Here is a 24,803-nt window from a genome sequence, read left to right as displayed (position 1 = left end):
ATCTGCGACTCCTCATTAGAGGACTTTCTACTTTCCCTCTCTCCCTGTGGTTCACACAGAGTCCAAGTCACAGTTTAGCCCATTATCATTTGATCTCTAAATAAGTCACCTTTTATGGTCCCTTCAAGCTGTAATAACGCAAGTGCGGCAGCCCACACATAGTTGCAGAGTAGAAATGGGCTGGCACTGGTGAATGGAAAACTACCCAGTTTTTAGCTAGGTAATGAGGACTGTTTCTGCCACTAGGGCTACAGGGTCACATCTTCAGTATTTGTGAAAGGCAAATGGCAAGTTTCACATACACCAGGAAGTACTATTTTAAGATTTGTTCCAGTTTGGGGAAGGAGATAAAATATTACTGAGAAAAAAGAAAAAGTACAAACTCCTCTGATTTAAGTCACATCACATCACTGAGGTTAGAAAACAGAGATTTGGGCATGGTAATTAGCACCCTCTCTACCCTCAGGCTGCTAAGACTATTAAGCAAGGAGTCGCTGGTACTACAGACTGTAGTTTCCTGTGAACTAATGATACAGGAGTAGAAGATATTTCCAGGACTAGTAAAAATTATTAGAAGACATAATCAGATATTCTTAAATCCAACTCCGAGCTGTGCAGAAGCAGCATGTTATATGAAGAAACAAAAGAACAAAGCACCATGACTTGAAATCAAATAAAAGCAGCAGAGGTGACAAACAACAGCCCAGAAGAAAAACAACAAACCACAAACAACCCCACCCAAAAACCAAAACCAACAAAAAATAAACCCAAACCCACAGGAATGGGTGCAAACCTCCACAACCACCAGGCTAGCTCAGTCATGGGAGTTCCAGTGTGCTGGATGAAGAAAGAACAGCTGTTCCTGAGAGCACCTGGGTTGTGATTCCACTAGATGTCAGTGCCGCAGAGCTCATTTATCCCCAGGCTTCCAGGATGACAGTCTGCATCCCCAAGCAAGGGCACAGTGGGATGCTCATTTGGACAAAAATTTGCTTTTACTTAAAACCAAATCTGCCTCAGCCAGTACAACGTCTCTTTTAAGTCCACCCTCCTCCATCGACTAGTTGAGGTACCAGAAAGCAAGGACTCATAAAACACAAGTTTCAAGCTCCTCCTGCCATCTCAGCAACATTTGCTTTGTGAGCAGCTAGGGACTGGATTTACCCATGAGGAGGGATGGACACAAAATGCAGAAGGCTCAGTCTCATGCTACAGAGCAGAGGCAGCTGAGGCTAAACACTGGGCCTTGAGGTAGCAGCATGGCAGCCTTTGGCCAGCCGTATTTTAGGCTTCCCTGAAAGCCACTGGAAACTGTCATTTGTGAGGAATGTGGCAAGGTGTTACATACATTACAGGGGAACACTACAGATTTACTTCTCTGGGATGCACTTTTCAGGACAGCAACCTGACATTCACAAAACCTTGTGCACTGCCATCCCTGCAACACGCAAGGAAAGCCAAGAAAAGCAAAGCTCTAGGGATGATAATGCCAGGAGCCCCTCTGCCAGGGTACATGGACAGGAGGTGAAAGGTAAGGCAGAGTCCTCTCTGCTGTGGTCCCCCTCAGCACTAAAAAGCATCTGCAGGTTTTGGGTGGCTGCTGGCTGATGGTAAGCACATTCCTCACGAGAGTAAGGAAAGCCTGGAGGAGTAGCTGCAAGCACTGGGTAACAAGCTATTAAAGTCTCAAATATTGTGTTTGCAAATGAGTGTCTTTTATTATCTCCTGCCATGCAGGAGAGTGAAATGTGTGCAGATTACAGTGCACTTGATAGTCCAAATGAGACTGCAGGGAACTCTTTGTGTTTAATTTAATTCTTCATGCAGTAGTGGGGGCCACCTAGACTGTAGGACCTGATCTGGAGCATGAAACATGCAAAGTGAGGCTAGGAAGAGGTTTCCTCAGCTGAGGCCATGCAATTTATAATTAACTGGTTTTCAACAGTGACTGACAATTTCAGAGTTATGTATGACCTGCAAATACAATATATGTGGTGTATTTTATGTACGTGCTGATATTACATCACACATCAAGGGGATGGATTTCCCCAGGCTGCTCATCAGAGCCCTGTACAAAACAGATTAAACAAATCAGATAATGACAAGTTTGTAGCAAAAAGCATAGACACCCAAAAGCCCTAGTCATTTTTGAAAGAACAAGACTGGCAGCACACAGCACTACAGGTGATACGATCCCAGTTTAGCATCTCTTATAAATACAGCTAATATAAAAAACAACTGGTAGAATATAACATACTGGATGCGTTTCTAGAGGCTGCTTCAACAGGAGATCTCCAAAAAGATCTTCACAGTATTTTGACATCTTGTACTGTTGATATTTGCTAGAAAAGATCACGTTAATTTTTAAATATAAAAAAGAAATCACTATTGCTCAGCAAAACAGAATACTAAGTAATGTAGACATCCCAAATTATATACGGCCCACTTTCTCTCAAATGAGAAGTATTAACTTTACTGTAATTATTTTGTCAATAAAAGTCTATTATCTGACATAGATGAATTAATAAGAGCAAAAAAGCAGATTAACTGAATCCCACACAGCTAATGGAACATCCAAATATATTTCACAGCTTTAATGCAGATAAAAATACTGCCATTATTAAGCTAGACAAAGATTGACTAGTATATTAAACTATAGTCTCTTCCAAGTGATATTCAATATACTTGCATATCCCTACACAGTTTTCAAGTACACTCAATTTTTAATATTTTTGAGCTATATCATCTCTGCCATATATTGCACTATAAAAAAAAAAGAAAAAAAAAAGTGCACTGTATACCTGCAGTGATTTTCAAATGAAAGAATGACAGGATACTCTGATGTAACAAATGCTGTTTCCTTAATGGCTTGAATTACATCCTATAAAATAGAATAATAGATTTGATATTAGGAAAATTTCTTCACCGAAATGGTTGTCAAGCATTGGAACAGGCTGCCCAGAAAAATGGTTGAGTCACCATCCTTGGCGGTATTTAAAAGATGCCTAGATGTCACGCTTAGGGTTGTGGCTTACTGGCAGACCTGGAAGTGCTGGGCTAACGGTTGGACTTGGTGATCTTAAAAGTCTTTTCCAACCTAAACGATCCTATGATTCTAATAGGATTCAAATTAGAACAGATCAAATTACAATCATACTGAAAAGATTTTTTTATTCTCCACCCCACCTTGAGAAACAGAGACCCCAGTCTCACATGCACCAAGTGAAGCCATGCTCATTCTTCTCCGTTCCCCTAAAACAACCTGGACTTGAGCACCCAACAGATGCGTCACTGTGCCTGCAGCATGATGGCAGCTTCACCCAGAACCCATCAACACTACCACTGAATCTGCTGCCATCTTCTCTTGCCCGGAAGGATTTCTATTCCCAAAGTAAATCATGCATCTTCAGGCTTTTTCCACAGTAAGGAACTTCTCAGACAATGGAGAAGATATTCATTCTGTAGTGCAAAGAGCCACAAGATGTGAAAATATGGGGTAAAAGAAGGAAGCCTGCTTCCTGCAGTTTCTGTGGAAAGGCAGACCTAACACAGGGGTATATGACATGAGTCAAAAATGAGCCCTAAGATCTAGGGGCAAGAAACGCACCTATGGAATCTGTCAGTTTGTAGCAAGGGAGCAGTGTCTGGGTGCTAAGGAGGGAAAGGTGCCCTGCACGGATTCTTCTCCGGGGGTTCTACTGGGGTTTACTGCCAGGTGTAGAGGTCAGGCACCTACCTTGAAAAGAATATCTGTACACATTGCTTTTCCATGCGTTATTATTGGTTCCTGGTCTTCACCTTTGCCATCCCAACAGTCAAGCTCAACACACCTAAAGACCCATGAAAAACGATGTCAGCTTCCTTAGTGTTTCCGTACAGGCAAGCTATCTGGGATGTGTTCTGAGCAGTGATGTTCAGAGCAGTAAGTTACAAAGCAGTTTTGGGCATTACATAATTCCTTTTAAGCTGCACATCTGTAATTTCAGACTGCTTTTATAACTTCAGTTATACTACCCTAAATATAGTACGTGTGAGTCAATACATTTACCCCCGAATAATAATGTTTTTAGCACTGTAACACTCTAACTTATTCTCTTACTCAGTTAACTATGACACATTCCAGTATGTCAAGAAATGAAGCAGGAAATCATAATCTGATTCTCATTTACATATAAACTTGTTAATTACAAAGCAGAAAGCCCTCTGAAATTCTTCAGTTGTCATTCTGAGATCAAACTTCTGTTCTGTTTCTCACAAACTCTCTCCTGACACCAATTGCTATTCTGCTGCCTTTCAACATTTTTTTTGAGAGAAAAATGGCGTCTTAAATATGTGTATTTTCATTTACCACATTCATAAATTTATACATTCAATTATGCAATGTATCAACACCAAGGTATATTGTGTAGGTTTAAACTATTAGATTCACAGATATTGAAGGCTGTTATCTTCTGCTTCCAACCTGCATCCAGCCAAAAGCACTTGTCTGTACATCTCCACTGAAGACTTGCCACCAAACTGCCTGCCTGTTAAATACGTATTGTGAGAGGAACTGATGAAATAATGAGCCAAAGGATGGTCCATCTCTTGATATAATTCCAAACGGTCCAGGAAAACTGGGGCATTTTCATCTGACATCAAGTATCTGCAAAACCCATCACTTGATATGACTCCTAGAAGGAAGAAGAAAGCATGGGGAATTACTACTAGAAATTTATAGCGGGCAGGAATCAAACTGCCTCACAGAGCAGGAATCCTAGAACAAAAGCTATATCTACATAGGCTTTTGCAAGCAAAAGAAACTTTCCCCTTCCAGTGCTCCAAGCTGACCAGCAACTGTGTCTCTGGTGCAAAATCTGCCACTGTGTTCCCAGATAACAAAAGAAGAAAAATCAGGTGCCCTCCTAGCTCACTATCCTATGTCCAGCGCTTGCCACTAGTAGACCTAAGGCATCAACAGGATGTGAAGGCGGCAAGTAAGTAGTGACATCTCCTCAGAATACTCCCAACAATTTGGGGCTCTGGAACTTTGTAAGCCAGAAATTGTGGGTTTGCATGTACCAGTCTCGTATCTACGGTACTTTTCTCCACTCTCTTATATTTAGTCCTGCCCTGACTGCCACATTGCTGTTAATCAGCTTGCAGCATGTGCAGTGACTGTTCTCCACTGACAAAAACAAGAGGAGGTATACCTGAAAACGATTGTCTTTTTTCATTTGCAAAGCATTAGGAAAACCTAAGGTATCTTCAAGTTTACTGTTTGAAATACAGGTTGATTCCTTTATAATGAACGGCAAGTAATTTTCTACAATGAACACAGGACATACAGTAATTCAGAGGATAGAATGCATAACACTTGTCTCATTTCTCTGCTATTATATGCTTCATAAAGTATAAAAAAATGATATATCAAGGAACAAATTTAATGAAAAGAAAGTAAGAATAAGCAGTACTACAATATCAGTTTTAAGGTGGCCAAGAGACTGAAAAATTATCTGGGGTTGGAGAGAAGGGATTACTCACAAAGAGTCACTGCAGAAGATGGTTATCTGGCACTAATTTGGAGATTGCTCTTCCTAAAGTCATGTATTAACACTCTGCTATTGTTAAAGCACAGGTTGCAGCATTCTTATTTTCATTTTCTTTAAGACAGCATTTTCTCTTATACAAGTAACTCCAGTAATCTTGCTTTTTGTTCTGCTCCTAACTTTGAAAAAATCCTCTACTGGAGCTTAAATTTTCTGTGCTCAGTGTCAGCCAGAGGTGAAATGTTGTGTAATGTCTTATTCTTATCTTCTCAGTTGATACTGAGTTTTGGAAGAAGGGGGGAAAAGGGAGGCAAAATGGAAGTTTCAGCTTTAAGAATGCTTTTATTTTATTAATCACCGTGCATCTAATGCATCATGCAGTAGAAAAGTCACAGCTGGGCAGGTGTTCTAGACAAATAATGGCTAAGACTTAAGCAACTTAACAGAGCTCTGTGCTGAACAGACTGGTCTTCGTATATTTGACATGAACTGACCAGGTGGAAGAATTTGCTTTTGTAGTGTTCTTGAGCAGACTCTGGTTACTAAACCGCAGCATTAACTTGTGCAGCTTTACGTCTTCTGTTACTGAAGTAGCTTATTGCTACTGCCTTGTGCATCAGCCTTGTTTCTTAAGCTACATGATTTAGCAAAAAAGGATGCCGAGTTTAATTATTTTACTCAGCAGCAAAGTTATATGTAAGAAGAGGAAAGAGACTGCAGAGAATAGCCACTGGTGAGATAATTTCTTGCCATCTTTACATACTAAGGTTCAACACATTGTATGAAATAATTTCTCTGATTGCACTGTGAATACAACCAATGGACTAACACTGTAAGAGGACACTGCTGTTTTTCTGTTGTTACTCTCCATAACCCTATCCCTGCAGCAGCTTTACCAAATTTACTTAGAACCTGTTAGAAATATAAATCAAAAAAACCCCTAAATAATTAGCCAAGATTCAATTATTGACTAAAATAATAAGCCAATGTAATTCCCTTGCTACAGCCTGGTGCCTGCAAAATCCTCTTCTTTGCAAATTACTGAATATTGTTTTCCAGTTCTATATTAATTTCCACCTTCATAAAACATGTTTTTACATTTTCCACCCCTAAGGAGGTGGCCACTACATTAGTATGCCTTCCTTATTTTGGCAGATATGTGAAATACACTGGCATCAAGAAGAATCACAGATGAGTGCTTTTTTAAGAAAAAAAAAAAAAGGGAAGAGTTTACTAAAATCAAGTAATAATTAATACCTGGAGAATTCTACTTCATGTAGAGAGGAAGAGAAGTAAGTTACACTGCTTGTGAGTGGAAAATCCTCATAACATGTACAAAATACTTCTAGATAAGAGAAATACCTCCTCCTCTCCCAGGTGATGCCTGGAAAGTCCATGTTTTCACACTAATAAAAAAGCAATCTATTAACCCAGCATACACTGCAGCATCTGGAGTAGCATATACAGTACAAGCTCTTCCCCTAGCGGTCTGGTCAAAACAACTGAAGTACTGTAAGGAATGGTGAAAGCTACACATCCACCTACAGAAGGATTCCTTAAGTTTGTAGTCTGAGGAACACACCTGTAAACTCTTCCCAACCATTGGCCTAAAGAAAGTGAAAGGTGTTGCTGCGGAACACATTGCTGGTGTCAACTCCTGTGATCATAAAGCAACATAAAGACACACAGGGAACCCAAGGCTGCAGCACCAAGTGAGAGCTGCCTCGGATTTACTGAAGCAATTTAAGATACTGCTTCCTCCTGTTGTCTGCCTCTGATGTTGCACATCCTTCAGGAGCAGGGGAAGCACTAGCAGATGTGTAAAAGCTATTCTGCCTCTCAAGTGCTAGCTCAATACATTAGCCTAAATGTCTAGTAGAAGTGCATTCCTGTTAGGAGCTGAAGGCCTATGGGCTTTGCAAAGCGCAGTCTCCTCCTCTTCATGTTATGATGAAAGTGACTTCCAGCAAAAGGGCATGGAGGACAGGCGGGGATAGCAACATTTTTAATTTCTGTAGTTGATCCCAAGATATTTCAACAGAACGGCTAAGAACTGGGAGCTAAGTTCAACTACTGACACCTCCAACACCCATAGCAGCTTAGGACACAAACAGCCCAAGAATGGCTTGGAGACACTGCCTGCAATCTTCTTGCTCAGAGAATACATTTTTCAACGCACCCTCAAGCACTATACAGATTATATTGTAAGAAGGTGGATGTATACCCCCCATGGCACACCTGGTAATTTTTTTAATTTTTATTTTTACACAATATCTCTTTGCAGCCTCTCTGAGACCTCACCCATAGCCACATGCATGTTACCTTGGGCTAGGGGTCTCTGTGTTGTTCCTTATTTACTCAATCCTAGCCTCTCCTATTTTAGTATCAAGGTGGCTGTCTTTGTAGCCACACTGTAATCTGGATCAGGGAAACAATCTTTTTAAAGAAAAGCTGATTTTGAGGGGGAGGTATTTTTCATCAGATCCGTTTCTGGGTGGCAACACAAGTTCTTGCCCGCTGATCACAAGGACTATAAGCTCCCTTTTAAAAGTCTGGATGCTTTGGAACAAATTCCCCAAATATCTAAAAAAACAGTGAACACTGAATTCCCTCCCACATTTACCTTTACTCTTCAAGTCTTCATCTGGCTCATATGTCTCAATTATCTGCATTGCTCTTTTTGTGTCATAAAAGGGAAATAAAATTTCATTGAGCCGAGGATCTCGTTGATGCTAAGGTTAGAAAACAATGGAATTCAGCAAAACAATATAGTGCATGGCTATCATCCAAGAGCATTTCATTACTGCAGATGAGAAAGAAAGAAGTGGACATTTAAAAAAAAAAAAGCGCCCTAAAATTTACAGACTATTCAACAGTAACTTTAGCTTTAGACAGAAAACGAACCTTAACTTTCATAAGAAACCTAGGCAGTTTGACTATAAAAAGATCTCCAAAAACCACAGTCCAGTGCATTCCATATAACTGGTCCTGCTCTTGCCTGTTCATGAAAGTAATGATTGCACGTTATATAAGTGCAAATGAAATGTTGAAAATAAATAGCTAAATTTCTCCTTTGCAATTTCTCTCTCTTCCTAATCTTTTTTGCAGGTCATGTAAACTGACAGACTTGACTGATGGCACTGTAATCACCTCTGCAAAAATGCATGTCTTCAGCAATATCTACAGATAAAGTAAAAATTAAAAGTAAAATAAAGCTATACTATAAATACAGAATTTGAAACCCAAGTTTAGAAATATGCATCTACTGATGATTATTGATGAATCATGGAAACATTGCATTATTAACTATTCAAAAAACAGTGCAGGTTCTTAGAAGAAATATGTACAACTTAAAAGAGCTTCACAGTATCATCTCTTCAGTTCACAGTAATTTACAATATGAGGATTTCATAATATATCTAATATTTAGATACAATTTAGCAGTGATTTCTAATACACTACTAAAACTCGAAGTTCTTAAGTTTTCACTTAATAGTGTGCTATGTAACTTTTTTTTTCCCTCCATGCTGGATTAGAGCTGCACACTGTGTGCCTGATTCTCCATTAAAAGAAAATTAAAAACAGAATTGAACGGAGTAGTGGCATGTAAGCAGATGCAATAAAACAAAGAAATAAATGTGACTGAAAACACTTTTACCCCAGTAGGTGCAGTTTTCAAGCTTTAGTTTAAGCAGAATCCAGAAATGTAACAGGCCACCCCCATATTGGCGATCAATAATTTGGAGTGGACAGGATGGTGTTGATATGGCTTGGCACAGCACTATCAGCATTTGCTGTAATTCCTTATGTGTAAACTTTTCAACATTTTTTTCATTAAAAAAAACCCAATATCCAATCAAAAACAAGCACTTGGTCTCTTCTCTTACAATCAATACATTGGTATATGTGCTTAATTAATTCCAAGAAATTACAACCAATGCCAATTTAATCATGCATTTAAGGAGGGATCTTTCAAGTAATGCTACTGACAGTCTGCAGCATCTAAAATACAGCAGTTTCATTCACTACAGATCAGCTATCTGGATATCTAAGTAAAACTCAGATGAAATATGATATGAGAGCAGATGGATGCAGGACATAACTTGCTAAGCAGTGCACAACACAACACTGGCATGCAACACTACAGTCTACCGTGACAAATGACAAGCTTTATACCATTAGTGACAATACACCACTTCAAAAAATTGTAAGAAATAGTAGGGAAGCTTTTAACTCAAGAAAAGTGCTCTTCCCCACTCTCTTTCTTCTACAGTTAGTCATAAGCAAACAGAAGAAAATAAATGGGATAAAGCAAAAAGTCTCCTCTTTAGAACAGTCCCAGACTTATCAGAAGGAGCTAAGAGTAAAACATTACTCTTAAAGTATTAATCTTGTAGCAGTGACTATCACTCATTTTTCCATTTGAACAAAAGCGTGTCTTCATTTTTACTTAGTTTAAAAAAATAAAGTAAAACTGACAACTGATGAAGTTTTACTTAAAAAAAAAAAAGGAAGATTGCTTACTAGTGTCTCATGAGGCAACGTTCTGCACTACTGAACTTGTTGGCACAGGAAAGTTGTAACACCAAAGCTGATGAAACTAAAATGCATGAAGTTTCACCTATAAAGACAACAGGCCCCAGGACTAATTGTGTATGTCCACCATAATTGCATTTGGTTGTTCTAGTTACTTATACAGGATGCCCTTATGCTGTAATAGACATTCTTAACCATACGAGGGTGACCCATCTAAAAGCATGGGGAGAACGAATGCCTGTATGGTTCTGCAAAGAGAGAAAGATCATTTAGCCTTCCCAGCCTGGCCTCTAGTCTCCTCTTTGAGTGGATACGGAGATGCACAGCAGTTCTTAATGTGCCAGGGCCAAATGCGCCTCTTGAAATTGTTCTGTGCAGTAGTAAGAAGGGTGTCCTTTCATGGAGATGAAAATCAAAGAACAAGGGAAGGAGGGAAAGCAAGGAAGTGGGAAAGAGGAGGGGAAGTGCGATAGAGGGGGATGGAAAAGGATCTCCTCATACCTCCTTCCCAGAAGAAAGGATGAATCCTGGTCAGACTACTGTATTTCCATTTTGAGTTACTTGGCTTATTAATTTATTACAGCAAATGAATGGCAGGAGCAAGTCTTAACAGTAATGATTTTGGTTCCTTTTCTACATTTTTTTTTAAAATTGGATGTTAAAAAGAAGAAGACCTAGACAAAATACTTGGTGCCTGAAAATAATTACATTTCTAAAAACTTCCCAGAAGCTTTAATACTGATGCACAGTTAAATCAGCTGTCAGCCAGCAGCATTTAAAAGTCAAATTGGAAAAACTCCAGGAAAGTGGCTCACCCTCCCCTCATACCCAGTAACATATCCTCATGCTCCCTTACAAACCCATAATACTTAGAGCTTCTGCAGCATGCTTAGGAAGTTACTGAATTCAAAATAATTCAAGTTAAAGACTCTCATGAATAACTGCTTTGCCAAGTAACTCCCCTCTCCTATATAATGATAATAATCCTTTGAAATTTTCCAGCATTAACCACCGCTGCTAATTGCAGTGTTGGCAAGCTGTCAAAGGGACAGCAATGATCACTTCAGGAGGGAAATTCTGGGTCATTTAGCGTCCTTCAAATCATTACCAAAACTTTAAACTATTTGGAGACCAAAAGACCTCCAGCAAACAAACAAAGGCATTAGTTTCAGTCATCAGAATTAATGCCTACTCTATAAAACCACTTGACTAATTTTTCCCAGCACTGGCCACCAACTGAAGGGCCAACTAGAAGATTTTGAATCACAAAATGTGTTGTCAGTAGCAATGTAGTCAACAAGATGCATCTTTCTCCAATACTGTCCCTAACACCGATTGTGTAAAAAGAACGGCTAAAACAATAGAGACCAATTTTCAAATAATGATAATAGTAATCTACTGAAAAATGAGGATTGACACTAAGAAAAATATTCAGAAGCTAATATCGTTCAAGGTGGGGACAGGGCTGGGTGCTTCAAACAATGAAGTGTATCTATCACTACAGGTGAATTAGGGGGCTGAGGTATTTTAAGGGGATAGTTTATAATTTAAATCCCATTATCCTTTCTCTCTTCAATGCAGAAGCAAAAATTACATGCTTTAGCTATGACTCCAGTTCTGCAAGCATTTAGACATTGAACTTTGTAAATAGCTGTGAAAAAAGAACATTTCACGGTAGTAAGATTAAGCATGTACTCCAATTTGCTAATAGAGAGTGCTACGTGGATACAAACTAAGGGCCCAAGTATGTAACCATTAGTCCTGAAGCTATTAATCTTCTTACTATCTTTTCTTTTTGATTAATCTTTCTACATGTAATTCAGGTTTGGTGAAAAGCAAGGCATACATTCCCTACTGAAAAAAGAAAATTTTGATTGAAATAAATTTGATATATAGGGAACTTACTGCTTGAATCTTCATACAGCAGTATCAGATAAATAAATATAACAATACGTAAAATGGATTTATAAGTGGTAAGATAACTTTAGATGGAGAGATTTTTGGTAATGCACCTGGTCCCTAAAAGATCATGCAGAGTGATAAAGCAGCTATCCACGTTACATTTCCATTTTTTTCCAAGTTATTGTCAAATCTACATAGTGCATTTATTGTTGCAATTCCAATTGAGTCAGTCTTCTATACCTTACTGTGCTTTAGGAATAGCAAAAAACCCAACCCTGCACTGTTTATTGAACTACTTCGCACAGTCATGATGTTTTTAAGAAACACTAAAGACTCTTGCCAACAACTGTATACAGCAATATTTCCTCTTATTCTACACACATAGGATTTTAAAAATCATATACAAACTCTTAAAATACCCTCTTATATTTGTAATAGATTGAAATAATACTGTTGAAAAGAATCAAACTACTGTTTATAAAATCCGACTTCATTTTTTCTATTATTCAAACAGATTAGCAGGTGTTGTTTAGCTGTGGCCTACAGGTAAACTAATTGCTTATAATAAAATACTGGGTGTATTTTAGTTGAAACTGCACTGAATGTAACAGTATAAAAATGTATAAAACACACATAACACACAACATAACACAACAGCAAGTAATCAACAGATGCAATCTGCAAAGCCAACATGTAGAAAGCACAACATACAAGGTTGGAGCTGATTTTTGCACCTGGATGTTACCATAATGGAAAGATCAGCAGATCAATAGCATAGCAAATAATGGCATGATTCATGCAATGGAAAGATTGGAAGAAGCAAGCCACTGCAGACAGACTTGTATGGTAGTTAATGTATGAAAAAGCTTACTTCATTTAGAAAGCTCACTAATTGGTCTACCGTTAAATAATCAGTTTTGTCTCCATTGCTGAAAAGAAATTTATTAGAGAATGTAAGTTTTCATATACGATGCTACAGTAGGTATGATTTACATGTTGACATTGTTGATACTTTTAAAACCACCTACTTTTCTACCTGAAGTAGCTCTATAATCTCAAAATGAACAGTCACAGAAAGCATACTAACTGTCTATGCTTAGCACAGTATATCTCCCACACTTCCTACAATTTAACAAACTTTACTTCATAAAACAACATGTAAGTCCTCCAGCTGAGAATAAATTGAGCGAAGAATCTTTTAAAATTTCAATTTTCTCATTTCATTAGTTCCCATACTATGTTAATCACCTAAAGGAGCAAGTTAAAATTACAGTAGTTAGTAAAGCCAATGCAAATAAAAAGTTCCAGGTGCTTCCTCTAACCCATGTAAAAGTTGCTTTAAAATACAGAATGAACTTTTACATTAACAATCTGATAGGAAAGGAAGGGGAAAAACATAGACTTGAATCTACTAGGAATCAAGGTTAGATAATCTTTACAATTTTCTGAAACTATTAGATATGGACTAAAAATAAAGCAAAATGAGTTTAAAGCAAGATTATATTACATTCGAACTTACATCTTCTTAAAGAGGTCCTCTATGTCAGTTCGGGGACATATCTTTTGGGTGAGCTCATAAAATTTCTCGTAAGTAAATGCTGCAGGCTCAATTTCATCATTCTGCAACAAAATGCAAAGGTACATTTATCCAGCAAAGGAGAGCTTACGTGCTTTCTTCCCAAGAGCATCAGAAAAAACAACCAAGAACTGTTTTAGCTCTTTACCTAGTATACATTTATCTAGCTTCTTTTGTATTTTCTGAAAAAAAGTTCTTATTCATCTTTATCATAGATCTGTTCAACATGCTTATATTCTGACCCTAGAGTAACATTCATTCTACAGAACTGGAAAAGAGTCTTTATTTTAGTTCTGAAGTTTAAAAGAAACCACAAAAGTCCAAAATCCTGTACAAATTTCAGGATACTTATATTGAAGCCAAGGAACATTGAGAAAAAGTCCCAGGCTTAGTGCGATGGTTTTAAAAAGCAAAGCAGTTTTCATACAGGGGCATGTAGAACTTCTGTGAGGGAGGGAACACAGGGCTAACACATTCAGTATCAGGTCCTCCTCTGAACAAAATGGGAAGTGCAACACTGAAGAAAAATTTCATCTCAGGTGCCAGGTACTGCTCCAGCTGAGAATTTGTACCTTTCTACAGCCCCCTCTCCCTGGCTGGAGAAAGCAAGCTGCTGAGCCTGCAGGGCTACCCCCTCACCAAGGGCCAAGCACCAAGGCCTGGAGCCTCCAAAATCGAGAAGGGAGACTGCACAGGGAGTAAAGCTGAAAAAAGTAGCTGCGACTGTAACCAGCTGTCACCTCTCCGGGGCTGCTGGCAGTGGCTCCCACTGTGAATGGGACAGTGGTTCTCCAATGGAAGGGAGCAAAGACCAGGAGGAGTCAAAATGGCAACTGAGAGGACAGCATGGAACAAAAAAAAGTGTTACGTGCATGTTCTGTGCTCATGTACTTCCTATATATGAACAAAAGGTAGCCTAATACAGAGAAGAAGGGAAGTCTCATTTAAGAGGTTTCAGGACCACTGTCATACAGATTTAATTACATTTTGGTTTTAGTAAACAACCTTCAGTGATTAATAAGTTATTCATGAACAATAGGCATGGTTTTATGTGATGCAAATGACTTAGATCACAGGTACAAATGTGAATGATTCATCAATTCATTAGTATACATAGAAGTTGTTCAAAACCACTAAATACCTTTCCACTGGGAAGACCTAATTCCTTAAGTGCCTGAAAGATCACTTTTTCTGTTTTACCTGATGCAAAGGTTCTGGTTATGCTATAACAAAAAAAGTGGAGAAAAAAAAAAAAGAAATGTTAGTCACTTTTTAAACAATCTGTTCTCTCTCTTGCTTTTACTGCCAACATTTTCCTCTGGCTTCAACTGATGAATGTAAGCAGCCTCCAAGTAACTGCAGTTGAAAAAGTGCTCTAAGCTTCACAGAGCAGCACTGCTCTGCCTGCAAGCTATGTATTATACATCAAATAAATACATCAAAATAATGAACTGCAAAAAGAACAAAAAGAGGGTTTTCTTTCCCCAATATACTGGAATACAGAGCCATGCAAAGCATTATTCTGTTGGCTCTTTTAAACTCTCTGCATAGATAAATGACTGTATTTAAAAAGCAGCAGATTCTACAAGTGAGGAGACTCGTGTCTCCAGCCATTCCTGGTGGTGGGGACGTCCCTTCCCTTCCAAGCATTAACCTGTCTCCTAGGTCACCCATAAGGCAGGCATGAACCATTCCCAATGGCAGCTTCCTTCTTTCCTTTTCAAGCAGTCGCTGCTAGCAGGAGCCCCTCCAGATGCATGCCAAATCTCATTCCCTGCCCCATCACCAGCTGCAGTGTTCATTCTCCACCTTGAATGCTCCCTCTTTCAAGCCATTATAAATATCCCTGTTCTAGATAGACATGCTATGCAGCACTTGTTTAGGTAGGTCTCAGTTGCAACCAAAATATTTCCACCAAACTGATTAACATCCTCTTTCTTCCACAAAACAGGGGTGATTTTCACCATGCATATGACTGACAAACTGGTTTTACTTGAAATTAAATAAATCCAATTATAGCTTATCTATTTGGTGTGATTAACATGAAAGCATTTGGTTTATTTCCATTTCCATTTGAGAGGAGTTTGGATGATTTCTAACTCTGGAGAAATGGATCCAAACTTAACAACTCTCCTCCTTTCTGCTTAAACTAAAATAACGTGTCCCACAACCCCTCTTGATTTGGGTGTCTCAATCTGGAGAGAAAAATTGCAGTCTGTATCCAGTACCTATTACTAATGCTAACAAAAGCTGGACATCGGGAAAGACTCTATAGTTGCCCAGTAAGAATATGTTGCTCTTTACCATCAAGTGAGACAACCATTTGCTGAGACTTTTTGTTAATCTCATGCATACTAAATAATTTCACATGGTCAAAGATGTGAAACAAACTGTTGCTGTTATTTGTTGCCATAGCAATTCACAGCTGGTTTTCTCTCCAAAACACTCTAAACCATCTATGTAAATATTTTCATACTAGTAAAATTAAGATCAGGAAGTGGAATATCTAAATGATAAAATTTTAACAAATCTTGGCTTCACCTCCTCCCCCCCGACTTTTTTTTTTTAGTGGGTTCTTTCAACAGTTAGATTTCTATATCCCTATTTAGGCACCTAAATAAATTATTTGATTTTCCAAAGCTGGTAAGTACTGAGATGTTTTCACTAAAATACAGACTGAGTTTAACTTTAGGCACTTGTTTCTTAAAAAAATTTCAGACATCTATTTTTCTACTAATTCTAGAACACAGAGTATGTTAGCTCTACTATTTACAACCTATCTCCAGCTCTGTAAAAAAATTCCACATCAATTCTAATGAACAAGTCCCCAATAATAAGTGTCATATAAAATGTGTAATACTGGCATAAGTAATTAATCAGAAACTGTGAGCCAAGACTCTGTCACTGCAGGGAACTCATTTTTGATGCCAAACTATTTTTTATTTCACCAAAGATGACGGCAAACATAGCAGTAATTTGTAATGAAAGCAGCAGTCTAGAAAAGATAGCATGAATCAAAAAAGATTGTAAAAATACTGCATAACACTTTCATTTTGCTAAGGACATTGTAAATAAAGTGACTTTTCCCTTTATCAGAAGAGACTTAATTCTAGCAGATTTACATTCACCTTGCACGCCTGGAAGAAAACTGGCTACTTCAGATGCAGGCAAGTTACTGGCTGACAAACACCTACAGGTGTTTACGCCTTATGCTCTACAGTGGTTTGGGGCTTTTTATGGTGACATGTGAATGTACTTCCTCATAAATATTTAAAATATTTCCCAAATCTGGGACTGAAGGTTATGAATCTATTGTACTTATTGAGGGATTAAATTACTTGGTTACTTCAGACCTTCACCACTTTCCAACCATTACTTCAAAAATCAAGCCAACACAAACTGTTCAAATCAATCTTTTATCATGACTCCACTAAATTTATCTGTTTCACTAGAACTGGAAGTACCACTGCCTAAACTGCACAAGAAATAACCTAAAACCATGATTTCCAACCATCATCTAAGTATCAAAAAAGATTTCTTCCAGACACTCTGCAGTAATCAATACAAAATATATTTAATAAAAAAGTGAAATTTCAAATTAAACTACTGTAAAACAGATTTAAGCCTCATTTTTCATAGTTCAGCTTTTTCTTTTTTTATATATTTTCATGGTTAGAAGCCAAATCAACTTAAATCCTTTGAAATTTAGTTATACAAGGGATAAGCATAGATTGAGCAAAGTTAATTTCTAAACAGGCTCTAGCTGAACAGGTGCAATGCATATGTAGAAAATCCATTTTCTGCCAACAGAAAGCTGCAGAAATCAAGTAGGTTTTTTTTGTGTTTGGTTTTTTTTGGGGGGGTTGTTTGTTTTTAAACAAACACTGACGTTTTCATTCATCATTTACAGAAGTGTTAAAATCTGAAAATAAAAGATATCTCACCAAATGCCCTGTCCTTGTAAGGTCTGTAGATGTACTTCTAGACGCAGACTGCTAAAATTTATGAAAGCCCAAAGGTAAAACTGGTTGCTCTCCTACGGTTTTCACACTACTGCCAGAATTTCTTCTCTCCCAAACATAGTAGGTTAATAGTAATAGATATATGCCCTAGAGTACATTAAAATCCAGAAGTAGTTGAATCTTCATGACTGTGCAACCCCCAACTGTACTAAGCAAGGAGTCAGGACTATTTATGCCATTTACCACCGACAGCATAAGGAGTTTCACCTTCTCAAGGCTCATCATTCTCTATGGCCATGTGCTAGCTGTAAAAACCTGTCTTAAATCTAAAAAGAAATGCAAGGAGCTCTGATTTCCCAGGTGAGATTTTTTTTCCTCAGTGTTTTACTGCACTTTTGTGTAAGAATGAAATACAGGTGATCTTGTGATACACATTCCTGCAACTTAACAGATCTGCTGGGTATTCTGAGAGAATTACCTTCCAATCTGCATCCCCAGAGCTACAGCTATTGCTACAGGAGTCCCTGAGCAGCAGGAGGAAGTGGAGGTTTGACAAAGTAGGGCTGACTAGGTAACACTGTGTTTGAAAACCAGGTATATGGGAAAGGCTGACCACAGCAATCTGGAGGTCAGCTGACAGGGAAGCAACAGTGGTTTAAACCAGTGCTAAGAGTTACTGGGAGGAGGCTTGGACAAACAATGTGAAACTTGCTGTACCTTGCATAGCACAGCCGTTCTGCCCATATTGGCCAGTGCTTCCTGGCTTGCCTTCCTCACCCACACAGCCTTCTCCTTACGCATCTACCTTGTTTCCTCTTTTGTCTCTTCACAGTCCTTCTCTACACTATGGGTTCATGGGAGGAGGAGGAAAGCAATGAAGTCCCCCACATCCCAGGCTGCCCAGTGCTGAGACACCTGAAGGCCATTTCCCACTTCATGGTAAGTAGCTGTTGCTAGGTCAGGCTGATCTCATGATCTTGCCATCCTCCTTCAGGGCTCTGATTCACCCTCTTTTGCAATGCAGATCTACAGAGCAGACTGATTTCCCCCCCACCCCCCCCTTCATTCACCTTCCTCCTCTACAACTTTCCTCCAGCCTGTCACTGACATCTCTCCTACCACGTGATACATCCTTTCAGCTTCCCGAATGACCCCCAAAAAGTTGCTACATTTCACCCACACCAACACAGCATTCCTTTGAGCATCCAGATGTAAAGAAGATTCAGCACAGCATGGAAGATTAGATCCCTTACAATTTAGTAAGCAAACCACTTTTGCAATAAATTTAGCTGCTAGAGACCAATTTATGTCAACCTGGAAATAGCGCAAATCTGAATTTGAAGATTTAATACACTGGAAGCAGTGGAATGGATTCTCTTCAGCAATATGCGGGCTTATCTGCATACGCAAATGAGTGTGCTGTAGCACAACGGACAGAATTTATGCCTCACTAAATGCAAGATAAAATACTTCAAGGCAGAAGCAGTTTCAGACAAGCTAGCACGCTATAAATTCATACTGAGGAATAAAGCTCTATGTTCAAGCACAGGCATAAAGCTCTAGAGTCTTGAAAATTAATTTGCCCCTGTAGTATTGTGCCCTCATCATTACCCTTGGGATTTGGGCACAGAAGGTGCCTTATGGCAGTTTAGTTCAAGTTTGAGAAATAAGCAGGGGCTTGGCCATGTGAAAGCTGAAAGATTAATACACTGAAACAGCCTTAACACTGTTGAGGTGTCACTCGAGTCATGAAACTAAAGAAACCTGGGAGGCAGCATGGCAGGCCCTTTGTCTTTTTGCAGATTCTATAGATGCAAAATCCTCCCTTTCACCAGCGGAAAAAAAAAATGTTCTGTGAGGCTTATTTTACAAAGTCCTTCTTCTTGCTCCCTTCTATGAGATACTATTTATGAAAAAACAGCATGCCCCAAAAGTGTGGTTTTCAAATACTGCATAAAAAGGAAAGAGGCTCAACATATTACCAAAAATTAATTTCTAGAGCAGGAGCGGGGGAGATTTACTGCCTAGCCAGACAGGACTGAAAATCAGTTAACCTGTAATAGTTAACAGCTGTGCAGAAAAAACTGCACCATTCTAGCTTTTCTGTTACTGACAACAACACACACAATGATTCATTTACTGTGTGGAAAAAGCCAAATATTATTCTGGGGATTCCTATAAAAGCAGAAGTATTTTTGGCAGAGCTATATCTGTCTCTTTTACAAAGAACTACATTTTAAAATGTACCTTTTTGTCCTCTACTTAGCTGGCCTGCAAGCTCTTATGGTTCTTTTGGTAAGTATTTTATAAAGTTTTACAACTGAAAAACCCATCCCAGAGTTTGAGGAGTTTTAAGCTGAGAAAACTGATGCTTTTAGCTCTAAGTGAGTTTGAAAACAATTACAAGCACTCCTATCTTCATTACAATGGACTAAGGAAAAACTTACTAGGCTGATAAGAAGTCCTGCCTAGTTTACCAAGGAGGTAAGGAACTCAGCTATGTCTAGTTCTGTACTTATTTTTTTATGTATGTATTGGTAATAAAATTTATATTACATTTTATTATTAATCCACATAATTTTATTAATATTATACAACCAGTACCTGATAAAAATTGGAACTCCCCATTGTGCTTACCTCCGAACTGGAATTTTCCCATTTGTGTTTGTTAGAAAGGCCAGCTTCATCCAGCTGAAATTAAGAATGAAATATTTTTAAAATACTATTTATTAAAATTGGGATCTAGACACTTCTATTTAGCTTAAGATTATTGCCATGTCTGTTAAATGAGTACAAAGAAATGTTCTGTAATAAAAACATTTTTCTGGAACCTTTTAGACAGAGCACTTTAACTGTAAAAGCAAAAAGCAGCCCAAAAGAATCAGTGTATCAATTAACGCAAGTGTGCAGACAAGACAGACTCATGGGGTTTTGTCTGCATATGCAACAACGAAAGAACAAACCAGATGATAATTAAAACATACAATATCAATAAAGCAAATGAAGAGTTATAAATTCTCGTGTAATTTCTCCTGGGCAGGTGCCAGATACAAACCTGAGTCCTCTTCTGGTCAAAAGGAAAGAATAACTCTAAATTAATTTAACACCATTTTCTTTATTACACTGTTTCATGATTGCAAATGTTGAACTATGAAAAACAATTTTTTTTTAATTCCACGACGGAAAATAGGACAGTAAAATAAAGGAAAAAAGGAGGAAAAAGTAACTTACTGTTTCTTGAGACATGTCATTGGACTGACATTGTTAGCTCTAAAGTTATGTATGATGGATCCAAGCCCTTCTACCCATCGCTGAAAAACATGAAAATACAGAAATACCAAATTAGGAAAAACTAAGGAGGGAAAAATAGAAAAGTTTGTCTTGGGGGAAGGCTCTTCTTCCTTGCAGCTGTGGATAACATTAATAACCTGAGTTGAGGAAAAAAACTGCCGACTTCACAGCCTGTAAGACCACAGAAAAGTCCAGCCACATTTTTCCCATTACTATTTCATCCTCCACTAAACAAAGTGATTGTTTTCCATTCTTCCAAGTACTACCTGTAGCATCAGCGGTGATATTAAAAGTTTATTGCCAGCAAAGGCAAGTGGTCCATTGGTTGATTTAGTAAGCCTTCTATTTATAGTCTGTATAAACATATGCCTCCCTTTCAGCTGCAGCTGGCAATATTAGCTATTACTAAGCAACATTATACAATGTGCTGACATCTTTAACTGGTCCAGTTTTTTAAAAGGAATGAAACAAAATAATAAGGTTGAGCAAACCACAGGGAGGCACAACTGTTCTGTGACACCGACCTCATCTAACACCCCGTTACATATTCAAGTCCTTCTTGCTTTCATCCTTAAAAAGCAAAACATTCCAGTAATCATTGGGAAGATTTTCAGCCAAAAGCACCATTACAGAACTTAAGTAATTCCTTTTTATGGATCTATTTTTCTATTATAGTTTGCACCTAGACTTTGCAGTAACATATAGAAGAAGCTTAAGGATTAGGCCCTAACATGAACACTCACTGATTTCAGCAAGAATCCTGGCAGGATAAAGCTATAGGAAGAGAAAAAAATGACAGCACTACAAGCCAAGTTCAATCTCAAATACGCCATTGTAATGCTAGGATTACTTAACAGATACACTGGTGGAACTGAGACAGCATTTGGTCCGCTGCTTAACATTAACCTTATGAATAAAGAAGCTTCTTGCTTCTGGCCAGATTTGTGTGTGTAGCTTGAACTGACTTGCGCAGGATCCAGAATTTGACACTTATAAATAGATGCAGATGAGTATATTTTTCTTTTCATGAATCAGTGTTGTACATCTGCAAAACAGATTTTAAAAAATCATCATTTATATAGGAGGAATATTAATGTCTTTGGAAAATGGCATGTTGTAAACTTCAGGTAGAAAATCCCTTTGGGCTAAAGCAAGGTCTAAGGTGTCAATTCAGCAGACAAACAAACTTCAGCAGACCCTTGTACTCATGACTCATTACAAGCATGTCACAAACTTTTTAAAACAAGAAATTGTTAATCAGGCAGTCTTAAAAATGGACCGCAAATGTATTTTGCTTTAGGAAAAGTAACCATTTATTAAGACATTTATTAATCATCAAATCATAGAATGGTTTGGGTTGGAAGGGACCTTAAAGATCACCTAGTTACAGTCCCCCTGCCACAAGCAGCCACAGCTTCTCTGGGCAGCCTGTGCCAGTGCCTCGCCACTCTCACAGTAAAGAATTTCTTCCTAATATCTAATATAAATCTACACTTGTTCAGCTTAAAGCCGTCACCCCTTGCCCTATTGCTACATACCCCTTGTCAAAAGTCCCTCTCCAGCTTTCCTGAGGGTCCCTTCAGGTACTGGAAGCTGCCAGAGGGTCTGCCCGGACCCTTCTCCAGGCTGAAACACCCCGACTCTCTCGACCTGTCTTCATAGGGGAGAAGCTCCAGCTCTGATCATCTTTGTGGCCATCCTCTGGACTCCTGATATTTAACTATTTTTAAAAAAATATAAATCTTTAATTCTTCTATATATTTATTTTTAATTATTTTGTGCTTGAGAATAAACCAGTAACAGTCTGCCCTCCTACTTCTGTTTTTCCAGCTGCATGAATAAGATGACTCAGTCACAGTATGGATGTACTGCCTAGGAACTTTAAGAAAGCAAGGTTCATGGGGAGAGATAATGTTATTTATTAGAACCGATACACCTGGAAGCCACTGACAGACTCAGGGAACACTTACCTTTTCCTACAAATGTTCCCTCACTCAAGATGACATTGCAATACTGCTTATGATAATCTCAGGATAAATGCCTGAACAAGCCTTACATGTATTTCAACCTCCTAGAACTGTCAAAATTCAGCTCTCATCAACTATCTACATTTTTGTGTGGCTTGTCTCGGTTCGTTGGTTGGGTGTTTTTTTAAACAGTGAAATGTAACATTACTGCTGTATTTACACTGTCATAGCTATTCAAAAATTTATCCTCATATGACCTGGATTAGCCTGTGGTCCCTTAACAGCTCCTCAGTCTTTCACCTTTCAACACTGACCCACACAGCATAATGGCATATGCACTGCAAACAAAAGAACTTGCAAAACTAAATTATGAAAAATGCATGCTGTGATTAAACTTCAGTCTTTCAAAACTCCCATTTTTTTTCCACTAAGAAATGGCATTGGTGCAATACTGGCAATGTCACCATTTCAACAGGAAAAAAAACCCAGAGATACATTCTGATTTGAAAGCAATGGATTACAACTACACCAGATATAACAAAATCTAACATTTAGAAGGTTACCCAGCACTTGGTTCTGAAGTTACTTCTGTACATCAAGAACAGCTGCCAAAAAGGAATACTACTAGGAGAAAAACAAATATAGAGAGATTCAATACACTAACCACCTATCAAATAATTTCTTTGCAGGAGTTATCCTGATGACTCCCACTTTAGAGGATTCTCTAATCTTTTTTCAATGATAATGCCCTTTCCTGATAGAGATGTCAAACCAGGAACTGCATTCTCTTACATGAACAGAGCACAGAACTACTGCCAAACACTGATAAGCCACAAAAGCATCACATCTCTGCTGGCATCAAGCAAGGGAGTAACCTAAGAGTCTCTATCCACCTATGTCCACCATCTTTACTTTGGCATGATGTCCCCTGTTCCACACCACACAGCTGCACTACAGTGCAGCATCTGGCCGCCTGTACTTCAGTTTGGGGCTAAAATAGTTTCTGAAGCTTTTCATCAGATATTCCCCATGATTACCAGCTGGCCCAAACTAACTACAAATAAGAGGGTTGAGGGAAAAAAAATATGGTTTTGGACTGCGAACACACTATATAGAAGCAAAATGTCATAAAATGAAAAAAAATTCCTTACCCACAGTTAAATATTCAGGATCAATGCAATACATTCAATCTCTTTGTCCTTCTGAGCCAGAATAATCTCCAAATTATTTTTTTATGACAACTATCTTCATAATCTCTGTTAAGGCACTGCGATCCAGTGCATTGATACTCACAAAATATCCAGAGCATGAACACTCTGACAAGTGTCAAGCTGGCAATATATGCTTTCCTGACAACAAACCATTCCCATATTTAATGTACACTTGTCTGATGACCTTGTGGAAGGGATGTAAGAACAGCTCAGAATTTTCTCAGCTACATGCTATGAAGAATACAGCAGCAGCCTTGCTTGTATGCTGTGACAGTACTTATTTTACAGACGAAGCTGAAAGGCCTGGAAACCAATGTAAGTAAACAGGGATAAAGATTCTCAATTCTCTCCTTTTGTGCTCAGCATATCCAAATCACTGCCTCTCCAAAGAATAAATATCCTGTAACAAAATGACATTCTGAAATGAAGTAGATAGGAAACACTTCATTTGGGTCTTACAGAAACTAGAGCTACAAAGTATTTTTGATAGAAATACAGGATAGATTTGATTCTTAATGATGCTAGTGCTAAATAGTTTCTGATTTTCAAAATAGGGTTCAGTGCCTTTAAATCTGTCAATATAACTCCTGAATAGCTCTCCATATACCAAAAATTATTCCAGATTCATATAAAAAAGGTATCTGGGCCCTGCTATCTTATCATAGAGAAACAATAATAAAGACTAGTACACCTTAAACACAGACCATTAGACTGACACAAGAGGCCAAAATCTAAGTACACTGCAGGCTGGAATAAGCTGATTGTGTTGTTTTTCCTCTAACAAGACCCAACATTGTCAAATATCTTTATAAGGAGAAGGTACAAGAAAA

General features: G+C 38.3%; 1 protein-coding gene across 7 annotated transcripts in view; it reads right to left on the bottom strand.

The window, feature by feature from the left end:
• The window catches only part of PLCB4 (phospholipase C beta 4), a 208,343-nt gene that overhangs the window by 58,246 nt on the left and 125,294 nt on the right, over window positions 1-24,803 (bottom strand). For all 7 annotated transcript variants that reach the window (XM_040611916.1, XM_040611917.1, XM_040611915.1 and 4 more), the window contains 10 exons: window positions 20,736-20,815; window positions 20,142-20,195; window positions 14,684-14,765; window positions 13,486-13,586; window positions 12,838-12,895; window positions 8,152-8,260; window positions 4,463-4,673; window positions 3,737-3,830; window positions 2,802-2,881; window positions 2,258-2,342 (listed from right to left, as the gene is read on the bottom strand). In XM_040611916.1, the coding sequence (XP_040467850.1) occupies window positions 2,258-2,342; window positions 2,802-2,881; window positions 3,737-3,830; window positions 4,463-4,673; window positions 8,152-8,260; window positions 12,838-12,895; window positions 13,486-13,586; window positions 14,684-14,765; window positions 20,142-20,195; window positions 20,736-20,815 (954 nt within the window). The remainder of the gene's footprint in view (window positions 1-2,257; window positions 2,343-2,801; window positions 2,882-3,736; window positions 3,831-4,462; window positions 4,674-8,151; window positions 8,261-12,837; window positions 12,896-13,485; window positions 13,587-14,683; window positions 14,766-20,141; window positions 20,196-20,735; window positions 20,816-24,803) is intronic.

This window comes from Falco naumanni, chromosome 12 (genome assembly GCF_017639655.2).
Source record: "Falco naumanni isolate bFalNau1 chromosome 12, bFalNau1.pat, whole genome shotgun sequence".
NCBI classification, from domain to species: Eukaryota; Metazoa; Chordata; class Aves; order Falconiformes; family Falconidae; genus Falco; species Falco naumanni.
This window is presented reverse-complemented; position numbering and strand designations above follow the sequence as displayed.